The sequence below is a fragment of the Panulirus ornatus genome, chromosome 3 (assembly GCF_036320965.1).
Source record: "Panulirus ornatus isolate Po-2019 chromosome 3, ASM3632096v1, whole genome shotgun sequence".
Classification (NCBI taxonomy): domain Eukaryota; kingdom Metazoa; phylum Arthropoda; class Malacostraca; order Decapoda; family Palinuridae; genus Panulirus; species Panulirus ornatus.
This window is the reverse complement of record NC_092226.1, coordinates 26696168-26714501: the sequence shown is the minus strand read 5'-3', so window position 1 is coordinate 26714501 and position 18334 is coordinate 26696168. Positions and strand designations below refer to the sequence as shown.

The following is an 18334-nucleotide window of genomic DNA, read 5'->3' as shown; positions in this document are numbered from 1 at the left end:
GAAGTATCCTCTCTCATAGCATGACTCCGCTGCAAGAGTTTTGGCTTTCCACCATGATGCTGGAAAAATGAATCAAACTTTTGAAAATTACAATCGGTGTTTAAGGTGGCATGATTACCAGTAATATTCATGACCTAATAAATATGTAAACACAGAGAAGCTATGAAATAATTAAAACAAATACAATGTACAATCATGAGTGAAAAGCAAAGTACTCTTAAATAGGTAAACCTGTTTAGGTAAACCTGTTTTTGCTGCACATAATATGATGATACGATTCTCTACATTACTGTACTGTAAACACACATATGACAGAGAAAACGAGCTTTTACAGCATACAAAAATAATGAAACAATTCTCTACATTATTTACACAAGGACATGTTATACAACGCACATTTCACACGTTAAAAAACACACAAATTGCACATATACACAGACAAACTTTATAATCAGGGAATAAAGAGGTGTGTACCAGCAGTAAGGTGAAGAGTATAGCACCTAACAAATACCTCTGAGTTCCCACAACAAAATTTTGCCACTTGACAGGCACATGTAGCACTTATCAATCTGAGAGATAGTCAGCGAAAAGATAGAAAAAATGGCTCAATGTGAGGTATGAATATGAGGAAACACATTAACACAGTTTGGAAGAGATATGAAAGACACAAGTCAGGCTTTACTTTCTTCCAAAATAGTTGGCTCCTCTCTTTCTGATTACTTTCCTTTTAAGTTGGCTCCTCTCTTTCTGATTACTTTCAAGAATCTCATTACTTTACTTGTATGGATATATACCATCCTTTTAACTCTTCTACTAAGGGCTTTATATCATACAGCCTGTCTTTTATTCATCATTTTCTAACAGATCTAGCTTCTCCTAATCTATCTTTCAGTCTTCCTCCAACTTTATTCTAACCTTCATTTCACCATGCTGTACCTATCTATCAACAACCTATACCTAATGTCCTGCATACGTCCCAATCAGTTTACAATAAAGCAGCCTTAAGCTGTCTCTACATCATCTCAATCTCACTTTGAGCCATTTCAAAGTCTCTCACTTTTCATCTAACTACTCCCTCCACTTCTCCATTCTGAGCCATCTTATTTTTTCCCTTATTTTCTTTTAGTCCTATACCATCTACAACAAAATACTAACCTAAATACAACATGGTCTGACAAACTTCTTCCTGACACTGAAACCACACGTTATGCAAACGACCCATCATATTTATTTCATCTTACTATAAAAAAATCAATTATGCTCCTGTCTATATTGTCTTCCTTATGTCATACTAAGTGTGTTTGTGAACATGCTTGTGAAAATCTTTATAATCAAAAACAAGTAATTGCAAAACTCATGTGTAATGAAGAACACAATCCATATACTCAATTCACCATTGTGATTTGTTCCCAGAGTCAAACAACCCCCCACCACAATCTCCTCCACTTTGAAAAATGCAGTCATGAAAATGGGGAAGGATTTCAACAGACCAGACTGTAAGCAAGATTTTGGGGATAACAAAATACATGACTTGCTGTAGAAGCAACCTAGCCATAGCATCATATCAAAGGAATCATACCAAAGGGAAGCTATAATTTGGATATGTAAATTGTCTGCGAGTAAAGGGACTAAAAGATGCTTGGGAAAACATATATGACAAACATCTGACTTTCGCTCCAATATGCTGCAACAGTCTGGTCTCCTGCAAGGAGTCTCTCAGAACTGCTGGAAAAAACCAAAAGGAAGGAAGGAAATAAGAGCCAGTACCAAAAAGGACTGGAATATATGAAGTGAGCTACAGAGACAGGAGAAAGGCCATCAATCTGCCCACTTTGGTCAGAGAGAGAGAGAGAGAGAGAGAGAGAGAGAGAGAGAGAGAGAGAGAGAGAGAGAGAGAATATGTTGCATGTTAAACTAATACTAATTCCCAAGAGGTCATGAAAACAAACCTAAAACAATGCTTTTAAAATAAAATAATCCACAACAAGAAAACATAACTGGAAATTAGAATGATGGTTGTGAGGAAGCACTCCTTCACCAACATGGATAAGGACATAAGGAAAAAGCTACAAAAAAAGGATGTAGGTGAGTAGCACTGGTAAATTAAAAGCAATACTACAAAATGCATGGATAAATGGTAAGGACCCATGAGTGTAAATTTCTCTTTTCATATATACAAATACTGAATGAAAATAACAGGAAGACAACTCACTCTGTGTCTAGCTGAAGTAACTAGTGGAACTTCTTTATCCGAGTCTGTTGAGCGTTGCTGGTGAAGCTCCAAAGACTTTGAGCGTCCCTGGCTTTGAACTGTGTGGCCTTGACCCCCATGACTTGCCCCACTGTGATTTGGTCCACCATGACCCAATCCACCATGCCCTACTTGACTGTTTATCCCTCCACCACCTCCTCCAGGCCCTGGACCATGTGGTGGGCCACTTAGCTGCTGGGTAAAGTTGGCTGAAGGTGATGGAGGGGACGCTCCCCGTACCCCAGGTGGAGAGGGTGGAGGGGTATGGGAGTGGGGATGTGTAGGTGATGAGTCTGGCAGTAAATCTCCACCATCATCAACACCCTCATCACACTCATCGTCTAACAGAGAAACCTGCAACAATATTTAGTCATAAATGAGATATATAGTCTTCAAAATTAACAAAACATGTATTCATATCTACTAATAAATAATACAACTATAAATGCAAATAATGCCTTTTAAAAATCAAGCCTAATTCACAGTCCAGTAAAAACTAGGGTTACTCAAAGCTGGAAAGTTATGAAGAAGAAAGGACAATCACAATCTGTTGGGGGTGAGAGAGCCTGGGAAGTGATCAGTTGTTGTTCGCGAAAGATACAGCTCTGGTGGCTGATTCGAGTGAGAAACTGCAAAGTTGGTGACTGAGTTTGGAAAAGTGTGTGAAAGGAGAAAGTTGAGAGTAAATGCAAATATGAGCAAGGGTTCACAAGGGTTCAGGGACAAGTCAAATGGGATGTAAGTTTAAATAGAGAAAAATTGGAGGAAGTGAAGTGTTTTAGATATCTGGGAGTGGACTTTGCAGCGAATGGAACCATGGAAGTGGAAGCGAGTCACAGGATAGGGGAGGGGGCGAATGTTCTGGGAGCGATAAAGAATGTTTGGGAGGAGGGAAAGTTATCTCTAGAAAGTTATCTCAGAGCAAAAATGCGTATGTTTGAAGGATTAGTAGTTCCAACAATATCATATGGTTGTAAGGCATGGCCTGTAGATGGGGTTGTACGGAGGAGAGTGGATGCACTGAATATGAAATGCTTGAGGACAATACATGGTGTGAGGTGGTCTGATCGAGTAAGAAATAAAAGGGTGAGAGAGATGTGTGGAAATAAAAAGTGTGTGGTTGAGAGAACAGAGGAGGGTGTATTGAAATGGTTTGGGGATATGGAGAGAATAAGTGAGGAAAGTTGACAAAAGGATATATGTATCAGAGGTGGAGGGAACAACGAGAAGCGGGAGACCAAACTGGAGGTGGAAGGATAGAGTGAAAAAGATTTTGAGTGATCAGGACCTGTGCATACCCATCGTGCCAATTCACTCTATTCCTTGCATGACTCTCACCCTCCTGTATGTTGAGACCCTGATCACTCAGAATCTTTTTCACACCATCCTCCCACCTCTAATCAGGTCTCATACTTCTTCTTACCTTCACCTCTGATACATATATCCTCTTTGTCAATCTTTCCTCACTCATTCTCTCCATATGTTTAAATCGCTTCAACACACCCTCTTCTGCCCTCTCAACCAAATCTTTTTATTTCCAAAGATCTCTCCTACCCTTTCATTATCTACTCGATCAAACCACCTCACACCACATGTCGTCCTCAAACATTTCTTTTACAACACATCCACCCTCCTCCATACAACCCTATCTACAGCCCATCCTTCACAACTATGTAAATTTGTTAGAACTACTATTCCTTCAAACATACCCATTATTGCGCTGCGAGATAACATTCTCTCCTTCCACACATTCTTCATTGCACCCAGAACCTTCTCCCCCTCCCCCACCCTGTGACTCACTCCCACTTCCAAGGTTCCATTCACTGGTAAGTCCACTCCCAGATATCTAAAACACTTCATTAAATTTTTCTCCATTTAAGCTTACATCCTAACCAACTTGTCCCTCAGCCCTACTAAACCTAATAACCTTGCTCTTATTCACATTTACTCTCAACTTTCTTCTTTCACACACTTTTCCAGACTCAGCCACCAGCCTCTGCAGTTTATCACTCGAATCAGCCACCAGAGCTTTGTCATCGGCAAACAACAACTGACTCACTTCCCAGGCCCTTTCGTCCCCAACAGACTGCATACTTGCACCTCCCTCCAAAACACTAGCACTTTACTCACTAACCAACCCATCCATAAACAAATTAAACAACCATGAGGATAGTACACACCCCTGCTGCAGACCGACCTTCACTAGGAACAACTCAACATGCCTTACATCCTTGATAAAAACTTTTCACTGCTTCTGGCAACTTACCTCCCCTACAATACACTCTTAAAACCTTCCACAAAGCATCTCTATCAACCCTATCATATGCCTTCTCCAGATACATAAATGCTACATATAAAAATTTTGTTCTAAGTATTTCTCACACTCATTCTTCAAAGCAAACAGCTGATCCACTCATCCTCTATCATTTCTGAAACCACACTGCTCCTCCCCAATCTGACACTCTGTATATACCTTCGCCCCCTCAATCAATACCCTTTGCCTTTGTACAATGGCACTATGTGTGCATTCTGCCAATCCTCAGGCACTTCACCCTGATCCATACATTCAATGAATATCCTTACCAACCAATCAACAACACAGTCATCCCCTTTCTTAATAAATTCTACGGCAATACCATCCAAACCTGCCACCTTGCTGGGTTTCATCTTCCAAAATTTCACTACCTCTTCTCTCTTAACCAAACCATTATTCTACTGCAATACCATCCAAACCTGCTGCCTTGCTGGATTTCATCTTCCATAATTTCACTACCTCTTCTCTCTTAACCAAACCACTCTTCCTGACCTACTCACTACACTCACCACCCCGACGAAAATACCCTACATCTGCCACTCTAACATCAAACACATTCAACAAACCTTCAAAATACTTATTCCATCTTCTCACTTCATCACTACCAATTATTACTTCTCCCCCTTGACCTCTTCACTGATGTTCCCATTTATTCTCTCGTCTTACACACGTTATTTACCTCCTTCTAAAACACCTTCTTACTCTCCCTAAAATTTAATGATAATCTCACCCCAACTCTCATTTGCCTCTTTTTCAACCCTTGCACCTTCCTCTTGACCTCCTGCTGCTTTCTTTTATATATCTCCTAGCCATTTGCACTCCTTCCTTGTCAGGATCATCCAAACGCCTCTCTTTTCTCTTTCACTAACAACGTTACTTCTTCATCCCACCACTTACTACCCTTTCTCATGCCGCATGCATCTTTTGCACATGCCTTCACTACTTCCCTAAATACATTCATTCCTCACCCACTCCCCTCATGCCATCTGCTCTCACCTTATGCCATTCTACACTCAATCTCTTCTGGTACTTCCTCATACAAGTGTCCTTTCCAATCTCACTTGCTCTCATCACTCTTTCTCTCCAACATTCTCTCTTCCTTTTCGAAAACCTCTACATATATTCACCTTCACCTACACGAGATAGTGGTCAGACATCCCTCCAGCTGCCACTCTCAGCACATTAACATCCAAAAGTCTCTCTTTTACATGGCTATCAATTAACACATAATCCAATGATGCCCTTTAACCATCTCTCCTACTCACATAAGTATACTTATGTCTCTCTCTATATAAACTGTCCACCACGAAAGTCACCTCTGGTGAGGCTGTATCACTGAAAGTTCAAACTAAACTCAATTCAAAGTTATGTACACTTCCCTGCCACTGGAAGCAGTTGCAGCCTTTGAAAGATCCTGGATATCACCAGAGATCTTTCATAAAAATTAGTCTTGGGGTAATTATGCCTGCTTGAGATTACTATCAGTGTTTACACTCCAAATTATAATTCCCAGGAACGGCCTCTAAAAAATCCCAAGATGGACCATAAAATACCAAGATTCTCATAAGTTCATATATGACTTCCATATCATTAATAAAATAAGGTAGAAAAACTCGAGGTAGTTTCATCATCACTGCCTGGTACAGAGTTACCATGTCCCTCCTTTTCCAATCGGCATCAAGTTCCACTTACCCACTTGTGGCACTGCCCATTCATCTTTCATAAGTGATGTTGAGGGCTGCGACCGCCTGCTTTGCAAGGAAGCAATTGGCTGCATGGACAGATGGAGTCTATTCGTGAGCTGTTTCAATTATGAAAAGCTGGGAAAACACCATCTCAACATATGCAGAGGAGTGAGGCAGAGCCAAAAGGATGCACAAAGAATACGAAAGAAGACTGAATTTGGACTGACTGTTGCCATTTTTGATTGTTTGTTGTTCATGCCAAAAAGTTGTTGCCATATACCTCAAGCTATTCAAAGATTCTTTAGCATACTATAAATCCCTACGCTGATTCTGCAGCTCATGCAAGTCTTCTCTCATGAGTGTAAGAAAATAGAGAGCCAGTTTTACTATGGACTCAATGTTCGGTGGAGGGGAAAGCGCTTCCTTGGGTTCAATGTTTTGCAGCAAATGATGGGACACTGTTTACATCAAATGTAAATCTCTTTTTCATCGATGAATGTCAACACAATTCCATTAAGAATGCTCGACAGTCAAGGCGAAATATTTTCTCTTTATCCCCTAGACGTTCTCTAAGAAGCATAGCCTCACATCTACCACCATTAAGGTCAATGACTTTCTTGTATGCTCAATGGCAGCTCTCCCTTTTGAGAGCATTATTTCAGCAGGCAAAAACATGCGCAAAATACTTCAGCATTCAGCCAAAATGGTTGCGTTGGAAGTCTAAATGCTGCGATTAGTATTCTAGATTCATTTTGTCTGCTTTAGATAGGACATAGTTCAAAATAGCAGCATATGCTTGGTTCCCATCCACTCTGATTTGGCTTCTCCCTGAAAAAGAAACGGTTGCAGTACATCTGACTGTTCCTAAATTCTGGATATGACTGACTCTCTCGACAGTCAGTCTTCAGTAATTTCAACATCTTGTGCTCGGGAGCCTGAACTAGGTCTTAAATTATATTGAAGTGATGCTGACATTTACTGCTACGTGTATAGCAACAACACGCATTCTAAAAAAAGATTCAAGTCATGATGGTAAGTGGTTACTGGCTTGGCTTGGGCATAAGGCAGACAGATGCATCCTACAACAAAAGCTGGTGGAATATCATTCTTGAGGTGTGCCTGAAATCCTATATTTGCTCCTAACATTATTGAGCAGTTATCACTATCAAACTGAATTATATTTCCAAGGGCTATTTCTTTGGCAACTCTCACCATAACATGCAGTCCTTCTCCACTTGCTTCCTCGACTTCACATTTAACAGTACATCTGTAACCTTAAACTTCATCATAATATTGTACCATCACCGTAAGTACTTGAGACACAGATATACCAGTACATTCATTTAAAATAAAAGAAAAAACCTTAGCTTCTTTGAATATGTTAGGTACTGACTGTTTCTCTTCCCAGACAATACCATCTTGCAACAAAAATGCCTTAGTTCTTTTTATTTTCAAATTACGTGCGATTTCACTATCAAGGAACATTTTCTTCATGGTTTCCACTAAATGATCCATCTGAATGAACGGTACACTGTTCAGCCATATGTCATGACAACAAAACGTTAGCCTCTGCTACCCCACCCTGTCTTGAGCATCTCGTTCAAGGTTCTTTTTGAAAAAAAAAGCAAGCTGGATACTGAGAACACTTTTCTTGGCTGCTTTGATGAAGCTTTGCAAGTCATTATCGCCAATTTGTTAATGTTTTGTCATTTTGTCCTCACAAACACTATACTACAGAATACCATTCACATCCACTACCTCTTCTCTGTTTACCAAACCATTCTCCCTGACCCTCTCACTTCGCACACCACCTCGACCAAAACACCCTGTATCTGCAATTCTAACGTTAAACATATTCAAGAAACCTTCAAAATATACACTCCTCCTTCTCATTTCACCACTTCCTGTTATTACCTTCCCATTAGCCCCCTTCACCGATGTTCCCATTTGTTCTCTTGTCGTATGCACTTTATTTACCTCCTTCCAAAACATCTTTACATTTTCCCTAAAATTTAATGATACACTCTCACCCCAACTATCATTTGCCTTCTTTTTCACCTATTGCACCTTACTCTTGACCTCCTGCCTCTTTCTTTTATACATCTCCCAATCATTCGCACTACCCTGCACCCCTGCTGGTTTGCGGGAGGGGTGCGTGATGTCTCCATGGTTGTTTAATTTGTTTGTGGATGGGGTTGTTAGGGAGGTGAATGCAAGAGTTTTAGAGAGAGGGGCAAGTATGCAGTCTCTTGTGGAAGAAAGGGCTTGGGAAATGAGTCACTTGTTGTTCGCTGATAATACAGCACTGGTGGCTGATTTGGATGAGAAACTGCAGAAGTTGGTGACTGAGTTTGGTAAAAAGTGTGACAGAAGAAAGCTAAGAGTAAATGTGAATAAGAACAAGGTAATTAGGCTCAGCAGGATTGAGGAACAAGTTAATTGGGAGGTAAGTTTGAATGGAGAAAAACTGGAGGAAGTGAAGTGTTTGAGATACCTGGAAGTGGATTTAGCAGCAGATGGAACCATGGAAGCGGAAGTGAGTCACTGGGGGATAAGGTTCTGGAAGCGTTGAAAAATGTGTGGAAGGCTAGAATGTTATCTTGGAGAGGAAAAATGAGTGTTTGAAGGAATCGTGGTTCCAACAATGTTATATGGTTGCGAGGCATGGGCTACAGAGAGTGTTGTGCGGAGGAGGGTGGATGTGTTGGAAATAAAATGTTTGAGGACAATAGGAGGTGTGAGGTGGTTTGATCGAGTAAGAGAGATGTGTGGTAATAAAAAGAGTGTGGGTGAGAGAGCAGAAGAGGGTGTATTGAAATAGTTTGGTCGTATGGAGGGAATAAGAGAGGAAAGATTGACAAAGAGGATATGTGTGTCAGAGGTGGAGGGAACAAAGAGAAGTGGGACACCAAATTGGAGGTGAAAGGATGGAGTGAAAAAGATTTTGAGCGATCGGGGCCTGAACATACAGAAGGGTGAAAGGCGTGCAAGGAATAGAGAATTGGAACGATGTGGTATACCGGGGTCGACATGCTGTCAATGGATTGAACCAGGGTATGTGAAGCGTCTGGGGTAAGCCATGGAAAGGTGGGGCCTGGATGTGGAAAGGGAGCTGTGGTTTCGGTGCATTACACATGACAGCTAGAGACTGAATGTGAACGAATGTGGCCTTTATTGTCTTTTCCTAGCGCTACCTCGCACGCGAAGGGGTGGGGGGGTGGGGTTGGGGGTTGTGTGCTGTTTTTCATGTGGCGGGGTGGCGACGAAAATGGATGAAGGCAGCAAGTATAAATACGTACATGTGTATATATGTATATGTCTGTGTATGTCTATGTATGTATATGTGCGTGTGTGGGCGTTTATCTATATATATGTGTATGTGGGTGGGCTGAGCCATTCTTTCGTTTGTTTCCATGCGCTACCTCGCTAACGTGGAAGACAGCGAATAAGTATCAAAAATATATCATAAATGTAGATAAAAATAGCCACAAACATAAAGTCATTGTTTAGAAGCTACTTTAAAACCTCCAGCCAATTTCAATATAAATGGGAAAATAACGCATAGTTACATAGCTGTCAATAACCAATTGACCATTAAAGTTAATGAATAACATCAGCAAAAAACAGCGCCGGCGTCTTAAAAAGACTCAAAAGCTCTTCTTGATAGCATCAAAAACACAAGAGATGGGACCCCACTAAGCGGAAGATTCCATCCCCGTAATGTATAATGAATAATCATAAAAGTTAAATGACACAAACTAAATGTTTTCTCATTCCATACATTCAGTTAGCTGATTGGAGTATATAAAACTACAAGCTTGGCTATTACGCTCTCCGTAACTTCTGGCTTACGAAATTACTGGTTAACGAAACTTATTTAACTTACATATAAGACCCTCTGCTCAAACATTATACATGTGGATTCTGAGGGAAGAATACCCAGCACAAAAACTATGATCATTGACATATCGGCGTTTTAGCAACGTATTACGAAATAACAGGCATATAATAGTATATCGAAGACTTGATACCTTAATACTGAATATACATGTAGTATACGACATACAATATATTAAAATTAACCCCCAAACACAGACTGTGAGATTACATCTTATGGTTTGTCAGTTGGCGTTTACATACAGAGTACGATACTACTCACCGATGGCAAAGCGAATGGAGATGCGGCGGGCTTTTCAAGGTGTAAGGAACATTTCTAATTGTATTGGAAGGATTCTTTTTTAAGCTGTTGGGTTAGTGCAATTGTCACTTAACGGTAATCAATGATATAACGGATATGTCCGCTCTACTTAGCTTGAGAAAATAATAGGGTCAAGTCTTTCCTCCTATGGTTGGCGTCGCAACCATGATATTAACCAGGTAAGCTCTCGCCTGGACTCTCCCAAGCTTATCTTCGTCTTCCTTTTTTATTTAGTGACCAAATTTGCACAGCATATACGCTAAGTGGCCTGACGAATGTATTACATAAACTGCATATTGCTTCTGGTGTTCTGATGAAGAAATTCCTGCTAAGAATCCCAACACTGCTTCCTTTGTTACTTTCATTTAGACACTGTTTTGTTACTTCGAGGTCGTTACTAATAACCACCCTAAGATCCTTCTCATCAGCCTCATGTGGTATAAATGTATCGAACACATACGGAGAGAATGAGTAAGGAAAGGTTGACTAGGGGGATATGTGAGTTAGAAGAGGAAAGAACAATGAGAACGTGGAAACCAAATTGGAAATGCACGAATAGAGTGAAAACAATTTAGAGATATCGGGTTCTGAACATGCAGGAAGGAGAAAAGTGCGCACGGGATACAGTGAACTGGAACGATGTGGTATAATGGGGTCGACGTGTTGTCACTGGGTTGAACCATGGCATGTGAAGCGTGCAGATTAAACTATGGAAAGGTCTGTGGGGACTGGTTGTATATAAGGAACTGTGGTTTCGGTGCATTACACATAACGGTTGGAAAATTGATGGGAGTGGGTGCAGCCTTTCTTTAGTCTGTTCATGGCGCTACCTCGCTAACATGGGAAACGGCGATCAAGTATGAACACAAAACGCGTGGCTAGTTTTAGAGCATTTTTCCACACATACACACACAAAAAGACATCACTTGTCATGTTTGTGGCCACCACCTAGATAGCCTGCCAAGATGATTTTGTAAGCATATACAATCGTCTTTAGATGTTTTTCCACCCTATGGTATCGTCCCCAAACTTATAGATTTTAGCCGTTAATCCCGCCTCTAATCCACTAGTAAAAGATAAGAAGAGAATGGGGCTAAGAACTGACCCCTGTGGTACCCTTATTTGCTACTCCAAAACGCCCTAGCGCTTTAACGTCTCATGCAACCGATCGTTTTTTCTGTCCATAAGCCTGCCATTAATCCATTCACATACTCAGCACCAAAACGTCCTTAATTCATTAAACATGTATTTCAATTCTGTACTTACTATTGAAAATTCCTGAAATATACTACAAGCTCAAATCATATTTCCAGGGAGAGAAAATCAGTTATCATATACACAAAATATTCAGTACTATATAGCACGTATATACAAAAATTATCAACAAAAATTATATCTAAAGAATCTAAGTTGAATGATTCTGACGATATCTCTCCTAGAATACCAAAAGAATTAAATTTACAAACAGCATTTCTTATCACCAAAATTTTCAGCAAAGTGCCAAAAGACCAGATGCTTGCTAATTTCCTTATTGTGTAAAATGAGTGTCCAAAGAAAAAGAAAATCAACATGAAACTACAATTATATTCAATTAGGTTTTAAGGCAATTGTTAAAACAAGAATCACATAAAGTCGCTTGATTCTTAAAAGATAAACTCATGACCGATCATCAACATGGGCTCTTTATATATATATATATATATATATATATGTGTGTGTGTGTGTGTGTGTGTGTGTGTGTGTGTGTGGTGTGAGGTGGTTTGATCGAGTAAGTAATGTAAGGGTAAGAGAGATGTGTGGAAATAAAAAGAGCGTGGTTGAGAGAGCAGAAGAGGGTATTTTGAAATGGTTTGGACACATGGAGAGAATGAGTGAGGAAAGATTGACCAAGAGGATATATGTGTCGGAGGTGGAGGGAACGAGGAGAAGTGGGAGACCAAATTGGAGGTGGAAAGATGGAGTGAAAAAGATTTAGAGTGATCGGGGCCTGAACATGCAGGAGGGCGAAAGGCGGACAAGGAATAGAGTGAATTGGATCGATGTGGTATACCGGGGTATATATATATATATATATATATATATATATATATATATATATATATATATATATATATATATATATATATATATCTTCTTTCATACTATTCGCCATTTCCCGCGTTAGGGAGGTAGCGTTAAGAACAGAGGACTGGGCCTTTAAGGGAATATCTTCACCTGGCCCCTTCTCTGTTCCTCCTTTTGGAAAATTAAAAGAAAAAAAAAGAGAGGGGAGGATTTCCAGCCACCCACTCCCTCTCCTTTTAGTCGCCTTCTACGACACGCAGGGAATTCGTGGGAAGTATTCTTTCTCCCCTATCCCCAGGGATATATATATATATATATATATATATATATATATATATATATATATATATATATATATATCTTTCTTTCATACTATTCGCCATTTCCCGCGTCAGCGAGGTAGCGTTAAGAACAGAGGACTGGGCCTCTGAGGAAACATCCTCATCCAGCCCCCTTCTCTGTTCCTTCCTTTGGAAATATATATATATATATATATATATATATATATATATATATATATATATATATATATATATATATACAATTATCGTTTTTTTATTATACTTTGTCGCCATCCACATACACATGTATATACATACACGTCCACACACGCAAATATACATACTATACATCTCAACGTATACATATGTATACACACACAGACATATACATAAATACACATGTACATAATTCCTACTGTCTGCTTTTATTCATACCCATCGCCACCCCGCCACACATGAAATAACAAAGCCTTTCCCCTTCATGTGCGCGAGGGAGCGCTAGGAAAAGACAACAAAGGCCACTTTCATTCACACTCAGTCTTTAGCTGTCATGTAATAATGCACCGAAACCACACCTCCCTTTCCACATCCAGGCCCCACACAACTTTCCATGGTTTACCCCAGACGCGTCACATGCCCTGGTTCAATCCACTGGCAGCACGTCGACCCCGGTATACCACATCGTTCCAGTTCACTCTATTCCTTGCACGCCTTTCACCCTCCTGCATGTTCAGGCCCCGATCACTCAAAATCTTCTTCACTCCATCTTTCCACCTCCAATTTGGTCTCCCACTTCTCGTTCCCTCCACCTCTGACACATATATCCTCTTGGTCAATCTTTCCTCACTCATTCTCTCCATGTGACCAAACCATTTCAAAACACCCTCTTCCGCTCCCTCAACCACACTCTTTATATTACCACACATCTCTCTTACCCTATTATTACTTACTCGATTAAACCACCTCACACCACATATTGTCCTCAAACATCTCATCTCCAGCACATCCACCCTTCTCCGCACAACTCTATCTATAGCCCACGCCTCGCAACCATATAACATTGTTGGAACCACTATTCCTTCAAACATACCCATTTTTGCTTTCCGAGATAATGTTCTCGACTTCCACACATTCTTCAACGTTCCCAGAACTTTCGCCTCCTTCCCCACCCTATGATTCACTTCCGTTTCCATGGTTCCATCCGCTGCCAAATCCACTCCCAAATATCTAAAACACTTCACTTCCTCCAGTTTTTCTCCATTCAAACTTACCTCCCACTTGACTTGTCCCTCAACCCTACTGTACCTAATAACCTTGCTCTTATTCACATTTACTCTCAGCTTTCTTCTTTCACACACTTTACCAAACTCAGTCACCAGTTTCTGCAGTTTCTCACACGAATCAGCCACCAGCGCTGTATCATCAGTGAACAACTGACTCACTTCCCAGCTCTCTCATCCACAAGAGAGTGCATATTTGCCCCTCTTTTCCAAAACTCTTGCATTCACCTCCCTAACAACCCCATCCATAAACAAATTAAACAACCATGGAGACATCACACACCCCTGCCGCAAACCTACATTCACTGAGAACCAATCACTTTCCTCTCTTCCTACACGTACACATGCCTTACATCCTCGATAAAAACTTTTCACTGCTAACAACTTGCCTCCTACACCATATATTCTTAATACCTTCCACAGAGCATCTCTATCAACTCTATTGTATGCCTTCTCCAGATCCATAAATGCTACATACAAATCCATTTGCTTTTCTAAGTATTTCTCACACACATTCTTCAAAGCAAACACCTGATCCACACATCCTCTACCACTTCTGAAACCACACTGCTCTTCCCCAATCTGATGCTCTGTACATGCCTTCACCCTTTCAATCAATACCCTAACATTTAATTTACCACGAATATTCAACAAACTTATACCTCTGTAATTTGAGCACTCACTCTTATCCCCTTTGCCTTTGCACAATGGCAATATGCAAGCATTCCGCCAGTCCTCAGGCACCTCACCATGAGTCATACATACATTAAATAACCTTACCAACCAGCCAACAATGCAGTCACCCCCTTTTTTAATAAATTCCACTGCAGTACCATCCAAACCTGCTGCCTTGCCGGCTTTCATCTTCCTCAAAGTTTTTACTACCTCTTCTCTGTTTACCAAATAATTTTCCCTAACCCTCTCACTTTGCACACCACCTCGACCAAAACACCCTATATCTGCCACTCTATCATCAAACACATTCAACAAACCTTCAAAATACTCACTCTATCTCCTTCTCACATCACCACTACTTGTTAACACCTCCCCAATCGCTCCCTTCACTGAAGTTCCCATTTGTTCCCTTGTCTCACACACTTTATTTACCTCCTTCCAAAACATCTTTTTATTCTCCCTAAAATTTAATGACACTCTCTCACTCCAACTCTCATTTACCCTCTTTTACACCTCTTGCACCTTTCTCTTGACCTCCTGCCTCCTTCTTTTATACATCTCCCACTCATTTGCATTATTTCCCTGCAAAAATCGCCCAAATGCCTCTCTCTTCTCTTTCACTAACAATCTTACTTCTTCATCCCACCACTCACTACCCTTTCTAATCTGCCCACCTCCTACGCTTCTCATGCCACAAGCATCTTTTGCGCAAGCCATCACTGCTACCCTAAATACATTCCATTCCTCCCCCACTCTCCTTACGTCCTTTGTTTTCACCTTTTTCATTCTGTACTCAGTCTCTCCTGGTACTACCTCACACAAGTCTCCTTCCCAAGTTCACTTACTCTCACCACTCTCTTCACCCCAACATTCTCTCTTCTTTTCTGAAAACCTCTACAAATCTTCACCTTCGCCTCCACAAGATAATGATCAGACATCCCTCCAGTTGCACCTCTCAGCACATTAACATCCAAAAGTCTCTCTTTCGCGCGCCTATCAATTAACAAGTAATCCAATAACGCTCTCTGGCCATCTCTCCTACTTACATACGTATACTTGTGTATATCTCTCTTTTTAAACCAGGTACTCCCAATCACCAGTCCTTTTTCAGCACATAAATCTACAAGCTCTTCACCATTTCCATTTACAACACTGAACACTCCATGTACACCAATTACTCCCTCAACTGCCACATTGTTCGCCTTTGCATTCAAATCACCCATCACTATAACCCGGTCTCGTGCATCAAAACTACTAACACACTCAGCTGCTCCCAAAACACTTGCCTCTCATGATCTTTCTCCTCATGCCCAGGTGCATATGCACCAATAATCACCCATCTCTCTCCATCCACTTTCAGTTTTACCCATATCAATCTAGAGTTTACTTTCTTACACTCTATCGCATACTCCCCCCACTCCTGTTTCAGGAGTAGTGCTACTCCTTCCCTTGCTCTTGTCCTCTCACTAACCCCTGACTTTACTCCCAAGACATTCCCAAACCACTCTTCCCCTTTACCCTTGAGCTTCGTTTCACTCAGAGCCAAAACATCCAGGTTCCTTTCCTCAAACATACTAACTATCTCTCCTTTTTTCTCATCTTGCATCCACACACATTTAGACACCACAATCTGAGCTTTTGAGGAGAATGAGCTCTCCCCGCGTGACTCCTTCTTCTGTTTCCCCTTTTAGAAAGTTAAAATACAAGGAGGGGAGGGTTTCCAGTCCCCCGCTCCCGTCCCCTTTAGTCGCTATCTACGACACATGAGGAATGCGTCGGAAGCCTTCTTTCTCCCCAATCCCAGGGATAATATATATATATATATATATATATATATATATATATATATATATATATATATATATATATATATATATTCCTATGAGTCCACGGGTAAAATGAAACACGTGTTTCATTTTCCCCGTGGACTCATAGGAATATCTTGATCACGCGCAAAATTGTGATCCTTTCCAATATATATATATATATATATATATATATATATATATATATATATATATATATATATATATATATATCCCTGGGGATAGGGGAGAAAGAATACCTCCCACGTATTCCCTGCGTGTCGTAGAAGGCGACTAAAAGGGAAGGGAGCGGGGGGCTGGAAATCCTCCCCTCTTGTTTTTCTTTTTTTTTTTTTAACTTTCCTAAAGAAGGAACAGAGAAGGGGGCCAGGTGAGGATATTCCCTCAGAGGCCCAGTCCTCTGTTCTTAACGCTACCTTGCTAACGCGAGAAATGGCGAATAGTTTGAAAAAAAAAAAAAAAAAAATATATATATATATATATATATATATATATATATATATATATATATATATAATAACTGGTATTCCAAAATATCATCAGATGTTTATATACTTATCTTAAAAAAAACTTTCGACAACGTACCATATAAAATATTATGTAAAATTAAATCTCACGACACGAAATCGAATCTGCCACTCGATGTGAACCTGCAAGTTGTTATTAAATAGGAATGCGTCCGCCTGGCTCAATGTAACCAATCGAGAACCACAAAGCTCAAACCCAGGACCTGTACTTATCATTGTATATCAATGATCTGGGGCCAGAACTGAGGAGCAGTTTTTCAGAATTTGACAATGACTGGAAATTGGAAAACATAGTAAGTCATAGTAAGATCGTTTTGAGATTCAAAATGATTCTGATAAACTTACGGAAAGGTCAGACATGACAAATGGACTTCCATGTACACAAATGCAAAGAGATATATTTTGACGATAAAAATATTGATATTGAATACAAAAATGCTCGGTAAACCATTACATATTAGATAACAGTTTCCAATTAGCAGCTTTTGTCCCACTGGTGGTCCAGTGGTACGCTGTCGTCTTGCAGTTGTCGGTAGCCTGAGTTCGACTCTGGGCCGCGCAGGGCATGTGAAACGTTTGGGGGTAACCATGGAAAGGTCTGTGGGGAATGGATGTGGATATGGAGCTGTGGTTTCGGTGCACTACACATGACAGCTAAAGACTGAGTGTGAATGAATGTGGCCTTTTTTGCCTCTTCTGGCGAGGCTGTTTCCTGTGTGGCGGGGTGGCGCCTCGAATGGATGAAGGCAAGCAAGTATGAATATGTACATGTGTATGTACATGTATTTATATGTTGATATGTATGTATATGTGCGTATGTGGGCTTTTATGTATATATAGGTATGTATACGAGTGGATGGGCCATTCCTCGTCTGTTTCCGGGCGCCATCTCGCTGACGCGGGAAACAGCGATCATGTATAATGAAAAATAAAACAGGTGGGTTTAACAGGCCCAAATAAGAACCATAAAACGAAGGATACAATACACGCTCTTTACAACGTCCAGGTCAGACCTTATCTAGAAGATGCTGCTCAGTTCTGGTTGCCACAAATAATCAAATACAAGAAACTAGAGCAAATCCAGAGGACAGAAAACTAGAATGGATCTAGACAAGCTAAGAAAAACTAATTCCTTGACTCACAATCAGCCTATGAAGAAACACTGAAAGACCAAAAATTATTCTCTTAAAAGTGCAAATTCCGAGGACATTCAATAGAATTCTTAAACTAGTA

General features: G+C 40.4%; 1 protein-coding gene across 26 annotated transcripts in view; it reads right to left on the bottom strand.

The window, feature by feature from the left end:
• Positions 1-18334, bottom strand: part of enc (R3H domain containing protein encore) — a 944198-nt gene that overhangs the window by 533921 nt on the left and 391943 nt on the right. For all 26 annotated transcript variants that reach the window (XM_071685668.1, XM_071685684.1, XM_071685751.1 and 23 more), the window contains 2 exons: positions 2213-2605; positions 1-59 (listed from right to left, as the gene is read on the bottom strand). The exon at positions 1-59 is cut by the window's left edge and continues 167 nt beyond it. In XM_071685668.1, the coding sequence (XP_071541769.1) occupies positions 1-59; positions 2213-2605 (452 nt within the window). The remainder of the gene's footprint in view (positions 60-2212; positions 2606-18334) is intronic.